Source organism: Sebastes fasciatus, chromosome 5, assembly GCF_043250625.1.
Source record: "Sebastes fasciatus isolate fSebFas1 chromosome 5, fSebFas1.pri, whole genome shotgun sequence".
NCBI lineage: Eukaryota > Metazoa > Chordata > Actinopteri > Perciformes > Sebastidae > Sebastes > Sebastes fasciatus.
The window spans coordinates 6,133,368-6,148,728 of record NC_133799.1 but is presented as its reverse complement, the minus strand read 5'-3'; the positions used below and the strand labels follow the sequence as shown (position 1 = coordinate 6,148,728).

General features: G+C 37.4%; 1 protein-coding gene across 1 annotated transcript in view; it reads left to right on the top strand.

Moving 5' to 3' along the window:
* LOC141767438 (E3 ubiquitin-protein ligase rnf213-alpha-like) overlaps positions 1-15,361 on the top strand; it is a 54,627-nt gene that overhangs the window by 6,482 nt on the left and 32,784 nt on the right. The window contains exons 6-22 of the mRNA XM_074634728.1: positions 780-926; positions 1,048-1,247; positions 1,818-2,089; positions 2,240-2,496; positions 3,736-3,927; positions 4,299-4,485; positions 4,776-4,831; positions 4,963-5,122; positions 5,582-5,713; positions 5,873-5,971; positions 6,078-6,200; positions 9,447-9,636; positions 9,872-10,048; positions 10,275-10,427; positions 13,221-13,840; positions 14,330-14,489; positions 14,569-14,786. Coding sequence (XP_074490829.1) covers positions 780-926; positions 1,048-1,247; positions 1,818-2,089; positions 2,240-2,496; positions 3,736-3,927; positions 4,299-4,485; positions 4,776-4,831; positions 4,963-5,122; positions 5,582-5,713; positions 5,873-5,971; positions 6,078-6,200; positions 9,447-9,636; positions 9,872-10,048; positions 10,275-10,427; positions 13,221-13,840; positions 14,330-14,489; positions 14,569-14,786 — 3,343 coding nt within the window. The remainder of the gene's footprint in view (positions 1-779; positions 927-1,047; positions 1,248-1,817; positions 2,090-2,239; positions 2,497-3,735; positions 3,928-4,298; positions 4,486-4,775; positions 4,832-4,962; positions 5,123-5,581; positions 5,714-5,872; positions 5,972-6,077; positions 6,201-9,446; positions 9,637-9,871; positions 10,049-10,274; positions 10,428-13,220; positions 13,841-14,329; positions 14,490-14,568; positions 14,787-15,361) is intronic.

Sequence of the window (15,361 nt, the reverse complement as noted above, 5' to 3'; positions counted from 1 at the left end):
TTTTCTTTTAATGTTATTTCATTGTATTTCTAATCCAGTAATACTATCTGCTACAAAATATTTTGATATTGTATTACAGTGGAAACCTCTTATTAGTGATCACGTCTGTCTGGGTCAAGTTGATCACTATAAATGGATGATTATTATAATCTTCTTCTGTTATTTCTCATGCAGAATACAATCTAATTGACATTTGTATATATATATATTACATAAATATAAAGTAGGCCTAATGAAACGGACTGCTTCACTATTTACTGAATTTCTTTGACTGTTTTTAAATACAGTACAGCTGTGTCAAACTTGGCTTCAGCTGTTTCAAGGGCGGCTTCAACCATGGGTGCTTTCCTCGTGCGCATTCGTTTTCTGTCTCCATCTGTAGCAGCCATTACGGTTTCTTGTTTGAGTAGAAAACACAACGTAGCCTGAGGTACACCAAGTTTTGCTGCTGCATCTCGTTAGCTCGTTAGCAGTTTGTTTTAAGCTTCGAGAAGACTATGATTTCATTGAGAGAAAATTACTTTCTTCTTCCCGTCATGATTTCAATGTGCACGCAGCACTCAGGTAGCGAACTGGAAGCAGACGGGTTACTGCAAGGGAAAGTGGGAGTAGGGTAAAAAAATAGAATTACTGTAATTTTAGATGCTAATTATTTAAACAGCATTTGTATAGGAATAATTCTGTCCCAAGCTTTTTGATTCATATAAGCGTTTCATCACTGTATTGATTATAAAGAATATATGAAGTTAACTTTTATCTACTTGATTTTTCTTTTTTAGTTTGCCAAGCAGCGAATGTACGCCTGTGTACTTCCATGCTGTCACTTCCAAAGATTTTCATTTGGATCCAGAAAAGGATGAGATTTTCTTGATGTCTAAAAACATTTTTGGAGATTGGGAGTGTGGCCGGAAAATGTCCTTCTCTAGGTACAGTATGGCTTCTTTTAAAAACACATTATTCACAATTATATCAGAACAACTGTTGTCAATTTTCCAGTACAAACCAAGGAAACGTCACATCATTGATAATAATGTTTGTGTTTCACAGGTCTCTAGGGGACAAAATGTATCTTGTTGAGGGGCGAGTTATGATTCACAAGGACAAAACTCATGAGAGCATACCCTACAAATATCTAATTTGCAAGCACAGTGAAAAGAGGGGCATGTATGAGACGATCTACCAGAATGATGGAAATCAATATGTCAACAGGTGCCTGACAATCAAAGAGGACTTTTTAACACACGAAGGTAATCTAGATTCACTTCTCTACACTCGAGCTCAACAGCTACTTCTATTAATGTTTACAGACTAGAGCCTAAGCGATAAAAAAGGCTGAGCAGATATTAGCCATTAATAGTTCATTGTAGAGTATAATAGTGTCAAATTGTCCATCAGAGAACACTGGCAAGTTTATTGTAGGTCACCAAGGGGGGTAGATGCTAAGATCTAGGACAGCTGCTGGCCTCCAAACAGTAAGACGCATGAGAAAGCGGGATACAGATTGTCAGATGGCTGTTTGGGCACAGAGTATATTGGGCAGTTGTGCAATCAGCTTTCAGTTGTACAGCAGTCTTGTGTCTGCTAATATTTACTGTATGTAAAATATTTTACTGAATTATTTGAATTTTGATATTTAATAATATATGATTTTGTTTAGGTCATAGACACCTATGTAAAAAAAAATTAACATTTATGGTTATGTAGTTTGATTTGGTTAAAAAGGCTCTTTTCTTTGAGGGAGCTGATAAATCATCAAAAAAGAACATCCAAAGTAGCACATAGATTTCCCTATTAATTTTGCTCTCTTGGATTTCAAGGGGAGTGGCACCAGTATGATGATGTGATCCATCCCGAGCCGAAGAAGAATTGGCTGGGTTTGAAGTCTTCGCCCAAAGACGTTGTAATGAAAGGCAGAGAGCTAGCTGGCAGGGTGATGCTGGATAGCATCTTTGACCTTCTTACAACTTGGAGTGAACCAAATGTGGACAACTTCTTTTTACAGCTACAACAGTTCTTTTATACATACAGCGATCCTGTTCTTCATCATGGCACAAAAAGGCCGTGGGGATTGCCAGACTGCCGTGAACCGGTAAATCTCAAGGTTTTATTCTAGATTAGCACATGGTCTCCTAAAAAATGAGACAAATTGAATTCATATAAATCATTTTTAGCAAGAATTACCATCAGAGTAAGTAAGTGTAAGATGTTTATTGTTACCTTCTTCCTTTATGTTTTCTAGGTGAAAAACCTGCTCAAACTTGTTCTGGACGAAAACATCAATCACAAGCCCAGAAAGCAGACAGAAACAATGAAATCCCTTTTACCACCTTTGCATGCTGGAGTTGTTAGTTTGCTGATTTACAACAAGTATCTGAAAGACGACATGACAGATCAACTAGCTAGTCTATGTGATCTTCTTTGCCTGCCTAATAGGCCGCCACACCACTTCATCACTTTCTGGAGAGACTTTGCAAGCCCTTTGTCAGATAAAAAGAGGTAAGTGATGTGTGATTTAAGTTAGCATAAAATAACAATTGTTACCAATAAAATCATAATGATAAAGATTATAAAATGAATAAAAGAAAAGTAAACAAGAAAAAATGATCAAAAGCTAAATTTGGATTAAGTTTAAAGAGAAGACAATCGTGACGGTCGGCCTGAGCACTTTATAGGCCATTCATTCTACAGTTAAAAGTTCAGTAAGCTGTATTATTTGGCCTGGAAATAGTATCAGTCAGAGGACCCTTCCAATTGACCTCATACATGATCAAAAATTAAACTTGATGTCGGCTTCAAGTTTATTTATTTATTTACAAAGACTAGTTTGTCACAAACAAGACTTTGCTGAGAAAATAACAAAGGCAACAGGAATAAACTTCACTAGATCTATTAAATGTAAAAATGATTACAATAGCACACTTAAATTTAAAAATACTTATTTTTCTCCTTTCACACTACAATCCAAGACACGTTTTTAAATGTATCCACTGTGGAGACCAATAAGCTCCATGACTAGAGGAATGTTGACTGATAGCCATCTCTCATCCAAACTGTTGACAAAGGCTAGCTGTAACTCTTTTACTTTTACCATTCTTACACTCATCGAATTACCACTCTTAAATTAGTGCATTTGTCTGGCAACAAAAACAGAAATGTAAGTCAATAACAGCACTTGCATTGTGTGATCATATACAATCACTGTAACATAAAATAAGAGACCACTGAGACTTGGAGGCAATGTAACCGAGCTTTACCCTGAGAACCATGCAAAGTATGTCATTGATCTTTTTAAAAGGGCCTATCCACCCTGCAACAGTCCTTAACGGGGTGGCAGTAACGTATTGTTTCATTGCTTATCAACAGCAGTGCCATTAAATCAAAAGTATAGGAAGATGGGAAGATACAAGTGCTTTTCTATTGTTTTGGCACTCCAGTGTAGATGTTGAACAATTTAAAAACACAGTGGACAGATAACTATTACACATGAACAGTGATGGCCTTGACCCTGAAAACATACAAAAAAACTACTTTGCTCAATGTTGCATTCAATAAGACTCAAAAACGCAGATCTGAACACAATTGACCATATCTTCCAACAACATAATATAGAGTAGAAACAAAACTTAAGGATCTATATAATTATTTTTTAAAAACAGCAGTCTGCTTCAAATATGGAATACTTTTTTCCCACTGTAAATATAATGAAACTAAACACTGACATCTCCTCTGGTAAAGTGTTGCAGATGCTGTTCAGAGGCTTTGCAACAATGCTCAACGAAACGATATCGAGGAGTGGGTCTTGGTCATCCCTCTGCTTCACCTACTTAGAGGAGAAAGCAAGCCGTTTGAGCCAGTTCCACCGGTCTTGAATGCACAGTTTGACTCTTGGACAGGCTTGAGGGGGAGCAAAGGAACACATTTCAAAAGGTATGTAAGTGTTTTTCTCCTGCAAATACTTGAGCACATGTACGCAACCAACATTTGTGGCTCTAAATAACAGTAAGAGCTGTTACAGTATTTGACTTTTAATACTCAGAAATTCCATAGCAGTGGCTAATGTTTTATCCTAGTATTTCATAAACCCAAACTTCTTAAAGCAATAGCTTGACATTTCAAGAAATACTTTATAATGTGAGGTTGCAAGGCAACCAACAGAGACCCCAGGAAGTTACTGGAAATTGTGTTGAAATTTCGTTTACTGCATTGTTTGTTGGTTCCCACCCCTCACCCCCAGTATGTCCTGATCTTTTTTCTACCTCACCACCTGGTCACCATAATAAACTCTGACTTTAAATTAGGTGTGTCCAGATCATGAAAGACCATGCATACCTGACGAATATTGATCGTCTTCTCACACACTCTTGGATGCCTCTGCTGAGTGTGGATGATCTAAGCAGCTTCACATCCATTGTGCAAGTGGAGCTTCTAGACATTCTTAACTACATACAGTTCAGTATCAAATCTGGAATGATTCACTCCAACAAGGTATGTATCCTGAAAACGGCTATAATATATTTTTATAATAATATATGAAATGACAATGTGGAAACAATGAAACTGTGAAAGGGGGTCACTCATAGTGATGATCTGCAGTTTCAGCTCATTGTTTAGCTGTCCGACCCGCAAATGTACTGTTTTGATTCCCTCTCACTGCATTATATACCCCACCCACCCCCACCCCCTAAAAAAGGTATACAATGTAAATAAAAGCTACCACTACCACAGTGAACTTCTTTTGTCTTCAAATTACGTGTGCTCTGTTATTCACTTTACAGGCTTTGGAAGATTTGGCATTACAACTCATCAGCAGAGAAAACCATCGCAGTAAAAGGTAAAATACAAACCTTTACCTACCACTGTAATACAGGATCTCTGCAGTAATGTGTATGAATTTCAGTATCTGTATATATTGCGAGGAATATTTATGCATACACAACAGTAATCAAATATTTCTTCCCATAGCTTTGATAAGGAATATGGAGAGTGTTGTCTGAAAACTGCAGTACAGCTTCTTGGATCTATCTGTAGTCGCATGACAGAACCAGGCTACTGTGATGTTCCTATTTATTTCCTTGATCTGGTCTGTCTGATTGAAAAGGCATACGACCACACCGATTCTCAGGTGAGGCCCACTTGTCAGACTGTTGGACAGGCCACACTTTTATGTCTCCAAACCAAGCCATAGTCAAGACTTGAAATGCCTGGAGCAGTTTACAGCACAGCTTTATTCTTTTATTTTTTTCTATCTTGTAAAAAGGAAAAAGAATCAATTTGAGGTAGATTTCTAAATATTGTTAATTAGTTAATTGTTGTTTTTCCTCTACCGAACATTTGACCAGGTTTAGAATATGTATCTACACTTGTGTTTCATATGTTTTAAAAAAAGTCTTATTTGTGATGTTCCTTATTAAAAGTACACAGCAAAGCTAAAAATACAGTTAAGCTAAGTCTTAATGCTTAAATGCAAGCAGTGCAATTCTACAGTATGATAAAAAGTTTTTTTTATCAAAAGAAGAGAGTTTTTTTTTATTATGTAAAGGAAAAAAACGATATCCATAGTAACTTATACATTCTATTACAGTCAAGAAAGATAAGTCGAGAGTCATTCCTGGAGACATTAGAAACAATGAGGAAATGGCGGAGAAATACCTTCAGAAACAAACTGCTTAATGATTGGGATTGTACGAAGTTTTCTGTACACCATGAAATTAAGGTAAGCAGAAATGAATGGCAGTAATGGATGTGTTGTTTATATGGTTTTACATTCAATTTGTTAATTTTCCAGTGCGATAGCCCTGATTTGATGTTGTATATAGCGTTTAAATTTTGGCGTAGCTCACCTACTAAAATGTATATATGTCTCTCTTTCTAGGTGTGGGACAAGTTAGTCTCACTATCCTTCAGTCATGAGGAAAACACTTCATCATGGAAAACCACTTTCATGGATGATTTTGAAGGAAAGCTAAAAAAAGTAAGACTGGATTTATGTCTGTGTTTACATGCTTTACAGATTTTGGATTCTAATATTTACATGTGCACTTGAGAAACTAAACTGAAGATGTGTATTTGTGTGCAAGGAACGCCCAGAGGATCAAATTGGAATCTACTCTAACAAGATGGAAGCACTGAGCAAGACAAGTCCATTGTTATGCAACACAATGGAGAAATGTGCACTGGAGGCAGTTGCAGCTATTTGTCAGGTATGATTTTTGTTTAGTGGTGAATAAGCAGTGAATGCTTTTTAATATATAATGTAAATGTAAGTGCTTAAAGGGGAAATTTGTTATTCCTGTGGCCTAAGGCAGTCCAAAAAATATTAGTAAACATGAACAACTCTCTCCCAAATCCCAAAACTAGAGTGGTAAAACTCAAATTTATGATGTCATCAAGTATAAATTGTGGAACTGCTCCATAGACAATGATTGGGGAGAGATGTTATACCGTAGATGACACTGAGAGCACCCAGAGAAATGTTCTGAGTATATGGCTTAATTTTCTGTTTCACAACTGACAACGCTACAATAGAACTAGAAGTGCACTCGGAGAGCGTAGGACCTCCGCCAAGGTGCGTTACTTTAAAAACAGATCACAGCTTACAGCTGGCGGTACCGTGAGGTGGTTGGCTTATTATTAACACGGTGTGTTTCCATGTAATGTATTGGCGGATGCCTCTTTCATTCAGCAGCCTTGTTATGTCTGTATAACGTTACACTACGTTGTCTCTCATCCCGTCATCTGCCGCTTTTTTCTTTCTCACCGCGGACTGCCAGCAGCTTCAGCACACACATCCACACACGTATCTCTCTGCTCTCAGAAGGAGGAAAAGGCGGGGTCACGCGTCATCAGCTACACTGCACATGTGTTATTCCCTGTGGTGTTAATGCTCAGGCTGATCGGAAATCGTAAAAATATTCCTGAATCCGGATCATGATCCGGATCGCCATTAAAATCGAATGGATTGTTCATTGTGCCACATCCCACCCCTCCAAATAAATTCATTCAAACCCACGGCAGACTTTTGGAGTTACCCCGCAAAAGAACAAACCAATGCCAGTGAAAACATAACCTCCTTCCCAGGCCTCCGGCCTTAGAAGGAAGTAATAAAGCTTATTTATATTATAAAATCAGTCTCCCATTCATTGTCTATGGAGCAGCTCCAGACTTTATACCCTATGACATCATGTAGGGATTCTACTTAGTAGGTTTTGGTTATTAGCAAAATAATTAATAAATAATAATAGAATTATTAATATTAATAAAGATAATCAATAAACATCAATAATAAACGGGGCACCACCCTGGAATCAGGGACCAATGACCGAAACGTTAATATAGTCTCATTATATATGCTAAACTATCAATTTGGAACGTTGATTAATAATTAAATTAATAACTAGATAGTAAAGGTTGAAGGATATCGGAGTTCTTGACATAGCAGAGGTTGGCATTATTCACTCTTGTGCAACATTAAAGAGACCAGCATGTATATTCCACAAACATTTATTTACAAGTTAATAAAGGTTCAAACACAATATTAATATAACTAAATAACTAAACTAAACAAACCAAACACTGTGTGTGCGTGTGTGTGTGTGTGTGTGTGTGTGTGTGTGTGTGTGTGTGTGTGTGTGTGTGTGTGTGTGTGTGTGTGTGTGTGAGAGAGAGAGAGAGAGGGGGGGGGGGGGGAACAAGATGGCGTCTTGTTTCAAAATGTCTGAATGGCATACAGACCAAAATGGCGAGCACTGTAAAACTACAAAGATGGCGGAATCAAAGATGGCCGCCAGCATGTCATCACCTGACCTCTTTGTTCTTCTGAGCACATGTGCTCAAGAAGGACAGAGAGGGGGGGGATGTGGGGTTAAGATTATCTGAAGCTGTATGTTTATGTTTCAGATGTGGCGAAGCCACCTACCCAGATATCAAATACAGATAAATCAACACAGTCAAACTCAATGAATAACATTAAACCAAATCAATACCAGTACATTCTAGAAATCAAAGTTGAACAGTCTTGCTCAGCCATGTGCGATTGCTAATGCTAAGGTAAGCCCAGTACGTTACCATGGAAGAACAGGGTTTGTGATTCCATGTGTTGAAGTTGTGGTTCCAAGTCAAAGAGGTCGTCTTTGGTTAGCTTGGTGCTAACTCTCCAGTAGCTTGATAGCTTGAAGTTAGCTGGTGAAAAGGGCAGGCACTCGCGTCTTCTGCTTTTGGTTCCTTGTGTTGCTATGGCTGTTTCCTAACAAACCATAGATCAGAAGCAGAACTGTTTTGCAAGTTCTGGTCTGGAGAGCTGTGATGAAGAGTAGAAAGAGCTGTGGCTCACCTCCAGCAGCTGGTCAGCTTGGGTGAGGAGGTGAAGAGGAAAAAGAGAGAGAGAGAGAGAGAGAGAGAGAGAGAGAGAGAGAGAGAGAGAGAGAGAGAGAGAGAGAGAACAAAGGACATTCCTCTGGTTTTGTTCTGGCTGAATTTCACACCTAGGTGTGAATGCTAGAGTGGCCAATGGAGAGTGAGCTTGGTCCACGGCCAATGGTAGCATACCCCACGGATCAAGAGACAGTTCACTGTGTCTGCCACCCGAAATGGCAGGTCCCTACAATCACAAGTTCGAGACTTACAGTACTTCTCTTATTTCTGGCTTTGAGAGGGAGTAGCTCATGTTCACAAATACTGTTGAACTTCACTAGGCCATGGAAATAACAAATTGGAATTCTTAGTTTCTGGTGTTCCCCTTTAAGGATATGTTTTTTGTGTTTATTCAGAAACAATTGTAATTCCTATGAATGGTGTAAATCAATTCTTTAAGATAAGATAAGATAAGATAAGATGAACCTTTATTAATCCCTGGAGGGAAATTCAGGTGTCAAAGCAGCAACATCAGCAAACAGAGTGAAACACAGGAGAGGTAAAGGTATAAAAAAATTATAGAAACAATAATAGAGATATAAAAGATACAGAGTGAATGGGTGAACATAGTGTGTGCAGTCCGTCAATGAATAAACGTAGTATGTGCAATAAATAAATGTAATATTTAACAATGTAATGTAATGATCTATATAATAGTAATGTAATAATATGATAGTAATTATATAATAATATTGTAATAATATATATAATAGTAATATTTAACAACTTATAATTACTATTACAAGGGTTTAATGAATACCTGTAATAACAAACTCCCAGACACTTGACCTTGAAGAGGATGAAAAAAATATGGTCTTGACCAAAAAGATTATCACGCTCTTGTCATTAATGCATTAATTAATATGTACATCCCTCTTTTCTTCAAGATTTTGAGCTCTATGCACCTGTACAACAAATACTGGATGTGCACGTTTTTTTTTTCTCAATCTTCTTAACAAAACATGAAGGGACAACCAATTTCTCCAAGTGCTTGGAGTACTAAATTATTTAATTTTTCCCATATTTTTTCTGTTTAGGATAAATCTGGCAGAGCTGTTTCAGATCTGTTGAAGAAACATGATATCACAAAGTTTGGGAAGCTGATGTCTGTTCTTGTGCTGAAGTCATGGCCCACAGATGCGAATGGAGTTCACATTGAAGGCGAGGACTTGATATTTGAGTACCTTCTAAATTGGCCCATGGCCAAAACAGTTTTCCAAATGACAGGTAAATACTTAAATGTAATGTACTGAGGAATCTGCTCTTTATTACTGTCTAGCATATGGTTACTCTTTTACCTAAAGTGTGTGAAAGAAAGAAAGTGAATGCTGGCTGGCTTTGGGTTGTTTTGAGCTTATCTCAAGTCAGTATATTTAATTATTTTCTCATAGTAAAATGTTTTTTGTGTACATAACTCAAAGTAAAATGTTGAGTAGTTTATGTTTGCATGCTTATTTTCCAGGTGCAAGAGGAAGACTGAAGACTGACAAATTGTCAGATGACGTGCAAATCAAGATGACTTTGGCGAGAACAGCATTCACATCTGTGTCAGAGAAGTTCCTCAGTGGAGAGATCCAAATGAAAACTTTAGACCAGATCCTCCAGAAAGACCGTGAATTTGTTGACTTGCTGAAAATCGGTGAGTTGGAATATCTGTCTATTTCTGCTACCACTTTTCAACTTCCTCTTCCTCTGACTTCTCTTTCTTCTCCTTTTTTTTTTTTTTACTTCTTCTGTTTTTGTATATGCATCATTGTGATTGTGGGTACAATTTACAATTCCAGTTGTTGTTATTCTTTGTTGAGCTTCACAGCTGAAAGTGTACATTTCTGTTTGTGTTCATCTAAGTGTTTATGTTCCTCTAGATGGCCTCTGCGATGATGGTCGTTGTAAAGATGACAGAAACATGAGACGATTACTGGGACAAAGAAAAGACGAAGCAGAAGCTGTCCATCGTGAGAAGGAGCTGGTCAAGGGTCTTCTACAAATCTGCCAGGAGCTTCCACAACATGTCAAAGGTAGGCAGCGCTGGCACAATGAGAGCAAAAATAAGGTTTAAGGTTTAAGTTTATTTTATTGTAGAAACCTAGTCTCAGTATAAAGATGTACTATGGTGTAGTTTATTATCATAAGTTACATTGTTATTTCTTGCAGAATTATATTTCTATGTATACACTGAACAGTCAAATTTAAATAATAAAAACGTGCAGAGGCCTCAAAATGGGATAATTCAGATGATTTAATGATATAACATAATAGTTAATGATTTAGGCAGTTATTTACGGATGGTGCTAATCAAGACCAAGTGCAGTTGTATGCCGATTCCACAGCCATGTTCTGTTGAAGCTAATTTGAACTACAGACTGTTGGGAGGTGTTTGTATTTTCAATTTTGTATTGTATTTCTTTGATCATTTTAGATGTCTTTCACTGATGCAGCAAGAATTAAAGGATCTAGGGACTCATAGCTTAAAGCTGAAGTTGGTATCTTGGAGCAAATATGATTAAATAAAAGTTATTTTTATATAACAGTCACCATATCCTGACAGTAATGCATAAGACAGGTAATGTGAAAAATATCATGTTCCTCTGTGTTTTCCTCGTGTGCTCATAATGGCATCTGCAAGATTTCACAGACTGGAGGAAAACAACCGATCAGAGCTGAGAAGTTTCTATAGCAGCTGTCAGTCACTGCTTGCGCAGCTTGTGAACTCTAATCAAACAGTCAAACTAATCAAACTGATCAAATATGAATCAAGATTATGTTACTGTAATGCCTATTTCTCACATCAAATGTTTTCAGAAACATGTTTTAGTGTAGGCCTGCTTTTTAGCTGTAAAATGAGAACGTTTGCTCCGGCCGCTGGGCGGTGCTTGGTTTTGGCTGTTGGCTGTTTCGACTGTTTTCAACATGGCGGCCGGGTCACAAACTTTCTCATTTTACAGCTAAACAGTACACTACAAGATGTTTCTGAAAACATTTGGGGTGAGAAATAGACATTACAGTAACATAATAGAATAGACAGAATTGATTCATATTTGATCAGTGTTGCCTAGTTTGACCGTTTGATTGGAGTTCGCCAGCTGCCCAGAGACTGGCTGGCACCAGCTCGGCTGTGATTGGTTGTTTTCATTCGGGCGCGATAGAAACTTGTAAATGCCATTAGGAGCACGAGGGGGAGGCAAAGGAATATACATTTTTTCACAGATTATCCGTCTCATGCATTACTGTCAGGATATAATGACAGTTTTATGAATACAATGATATGATAATCATATTTGCTCAAAGTGACCAACTGCAGCTTTAAGGCAAAGCAAGAACGAGCAGCAAAAGCTGTTGACCTGAGGGCTCACTATGGGCAAAAGTATGTGTCACGAGAAACTGGGTTTGAATCATTAGGGCCCGAGCACCAACAACGCCAGGCACCGTTGGCATTTGCAACTGTAGGAATTATTTATATTTGATTTTGAATTGCTCAACCTGAATAATGACATTAAAAAACTGCATTTGAATCACCTACTTTGAATTTGTGTTGTTTAACTTGAATATTTCCATTGAAAAACTGAATCTGAATAGCATAATTTGAAATTGAATCAATAAACAAACTATCAAAACGTAGGCTGCACGGAGCGATAGTTCTGTGAATCTGCACTCGATTGCTCTTCCTCGACGACCCGAAACTGAAATTGAATTACAAGAACTGAATTTGAATTGTGAGAACTGAATGTGAAGGATAAAGAGTTGAAATTTCAGTGAGGATCAAATACAGTTTCATAGCAACTTAATTCATAATTCATAATATTACATTCAGTTTATTGGAATTCAGTTCCAAACTAATAAATTCCATTTCAAATGATGCTATTCAGATTATTCAGATTTTCAATGCAATTTTTTAAACAATACAAATTAAAATTATGTGATCCAAATTCAGGTTTTAATTATTCATATTTCTGCCCATAGCTCACCAGGTGCATGGAGATGGGTAGCATATTCTGCATAGGAAGTAGCCAGGTCTTGTGTGTCAAGTCAAAAGATAGCAGCTAATTTGCTGAGGAACCAGCAGCCACAATGGGAGTGGGAGTGAGAAATTGTCCAGCTGTCCATAGTGAACTTTGTATAGAAACAAAACGGGGGGTTTCTTTCCAGAGGAATTTACTGATACTTTGGTTGTTGGTTCTGGTGCTGGTGGACCTCCCATAGATTTTGTGGTTTATTAGCCATGGTAATGGTTGGTTTGTTTGTTTTGTTTGTCTTTTCATTATATATATTTTTTTGATTAGGAATACAGATACAGACAATTTAATGATTAATGCCTCTCGTGCATGTGGTGCAATTTACATGCATGTTAGCAGTTATCTCATTGTCAGCTGTACCCTTTGCGATGTGAACATGTGAGGTGACATGAGGTGATGCAGTCAGTTTTGTCAATGCTTGCTCTTTGAAGTTCTTTGAAGAATTTGCTGTGGTGTTTCTCAGCAGCTATGTGGAAACACTGACCAAAGCTTCCAATAGACTCACACCACTTGACAGTAAGGTGGTTGTTTGAACCACATGCTACTTTTTATAGAAGCATACAGGTGCATAGTTCCAAGTCTGTGGTTCCTCTGCAGGGGCTTCTTGCCCTCTGTGCAACAAGGTGAGGAGTTTAGTTGATCTGACAGGGCTTTAGTATCAAGTCTCTACTCCTTTACATTGAAAGGGACACGTGAAGTAGTTGCAGATCTTGGATTATGATATTGTGGATATAGGACTGAGAGGATATTGAAGGACCTGTTCATCTCTGTCATTCTTAATATCTTTTTAATCCACAGTTGACTTCAATGGGTTGGACAAAAAACTTCATCAGAACATTGAGATGATGAATCTGACTGAATTTATGAAGGTTCACACTCTTGATGGGCAGACCTCTCATACAATTGGGCAGGTCACTTATTTCAACCTTTGTGATATCACCCGTCAAATGGCTTCAGAAATGCATGCTGTTAAAGACAGTGCAATCTTCAAAATGTGCTGGACGAACCAAGTGGAAGAACTGTCAAGAGACCAAGCCGTTACAGATGACACTGAACATCTCGATGGAAATGAAGAAATATACACTCTCGACCTGGTCTACAGCAAAATATTCCAGAGCTGCTACAGCAAGTACAAAGAGCTTTATGATGGTCTGCAGAGTGGGAAACTGTTACTGGAGGAAGTAGACAGCATCTTTGAGGACTATAAAGGAAAGTACAAAGACTTGCAGAACGATTTAAATATCATGTGCAGAACAAATCCATCTGATGACAGAAGATGGATCAAAGGAAGGATTCAGCAGATTCAACAGTACCATGACCTTCATCTTGCAATGGAATCTGCCGAAATCATCATGGCTATCAGGAACACAATATGTCCAGAAGGAGACTTTAAAGTACTGGAGAAATTGCTGCCAACGGTATGTTTCCCAACAATTTAAAGTTAGGAAGAGCAGATACAGTATGTCCTTCAAAACATCTTTCAATGAAACACTAGTCCTTACTTGACATTAACAGCAGACCTACTGACATCAAATCATTCATAAGGGAGAATCTGTGAGGGATACTTTTGGTATATATAAAAGAATATAGTTGTATTCAGCTGTAGAAAATGTATTTTGTAGGTGCATGTGATTGACATACAGTATTAGGATATACTGCTGTAAATATATAATTAGCTATTCCACTTTACACATTTATTGTAATGTAGATTGAAATATGAAATGGGAATTAAAATAATTTACTTTGATAGTACATCACCCCACCGTCCTATATCATTTAGATAAGAGGTTGAGAAAAATTAACTTCCTTTGGTTAAACTGTTAGGTCAAATAGGCTTTTATAGAACCATCTAAACTGGAATCATGAATCATAATCAATGATTTCATACAGTAAATTTATTTTTTCAGAATAAAGCTGACTTCAAGAAAAACAGCCTGGATTGCATAGATGACAACTTCGTGATGGCCCAAAAGATTCTCTTGGACATTACAAATGATCGCAGGGAATGTCTTCAGAAACTCAGTCGGAGCCAAGAGTTTGTCCTGTGGGTTAAAGAAGCGCTTGAAGGTACATTAGATACCATTTTTTGTTACCAAGTGTTAAACACAACAATTTATATCAGCTTAAGGAAATTTATATTTTTCAGATATTAATGAGCTGAAAGTTTTTGTTGACCTGGCATCCATCTCTGCTGGAGAAAATGATATGGATGTGGATCGAGTGGCCTGTTTTCATGACGCTGTTCTTGGATACTCATCCATGTTGTATGGATTGAAGCAGGACTCTGATTTTGAGGCCTTCAAAGACTCATTGTCAAAATTGTGGAAGGCACTTGAAAATGACAACAAAATACCAACGAAGCTGGTGAGATTCCACCTTTTATGTTACCACCATACTGTAGTTAAATTGCTATTACAATCTAACAACAAGCAATCATAAATACCTAAGTTGTATTATTGTCTAAACCAAAGTATTTGAAAGTGACCATGAAGATTTATTCACCAGCTATATCCAATATGACTCGGTATATGCACAACTACGGAAAGTTTGGAAGGTCAAGCTTGAAACAGAGTAACTCTCCAAAATCTTTTTGAAATTGTTAAGTAAATTATATGTTTACACTCGGAACTTCTAGGTGCTTTGTGGTGCTTGCTTTAATGGACTCCATTGTTAAGTAGTTTCTAGCGATGTGTCCACAAATTTCAGCAATTAGATTGGCCAATAAGATGTTATCTTAACCAATAGGAATGATGGACAAATGAAATAACAACTTTGTTGTAAAAACACTAAAAACAAAGCTTTAAATACCCACTCTCACATTTAACCTTTTTACATCAATCTTTTGAGAAAAGGACTCTCCTCTGAGGGAAGTTAACTACCTAGTTTGCTATGTATGCCAAGTCCTGTTTTATCCAATTTCCATAAAATAAATAAATGGC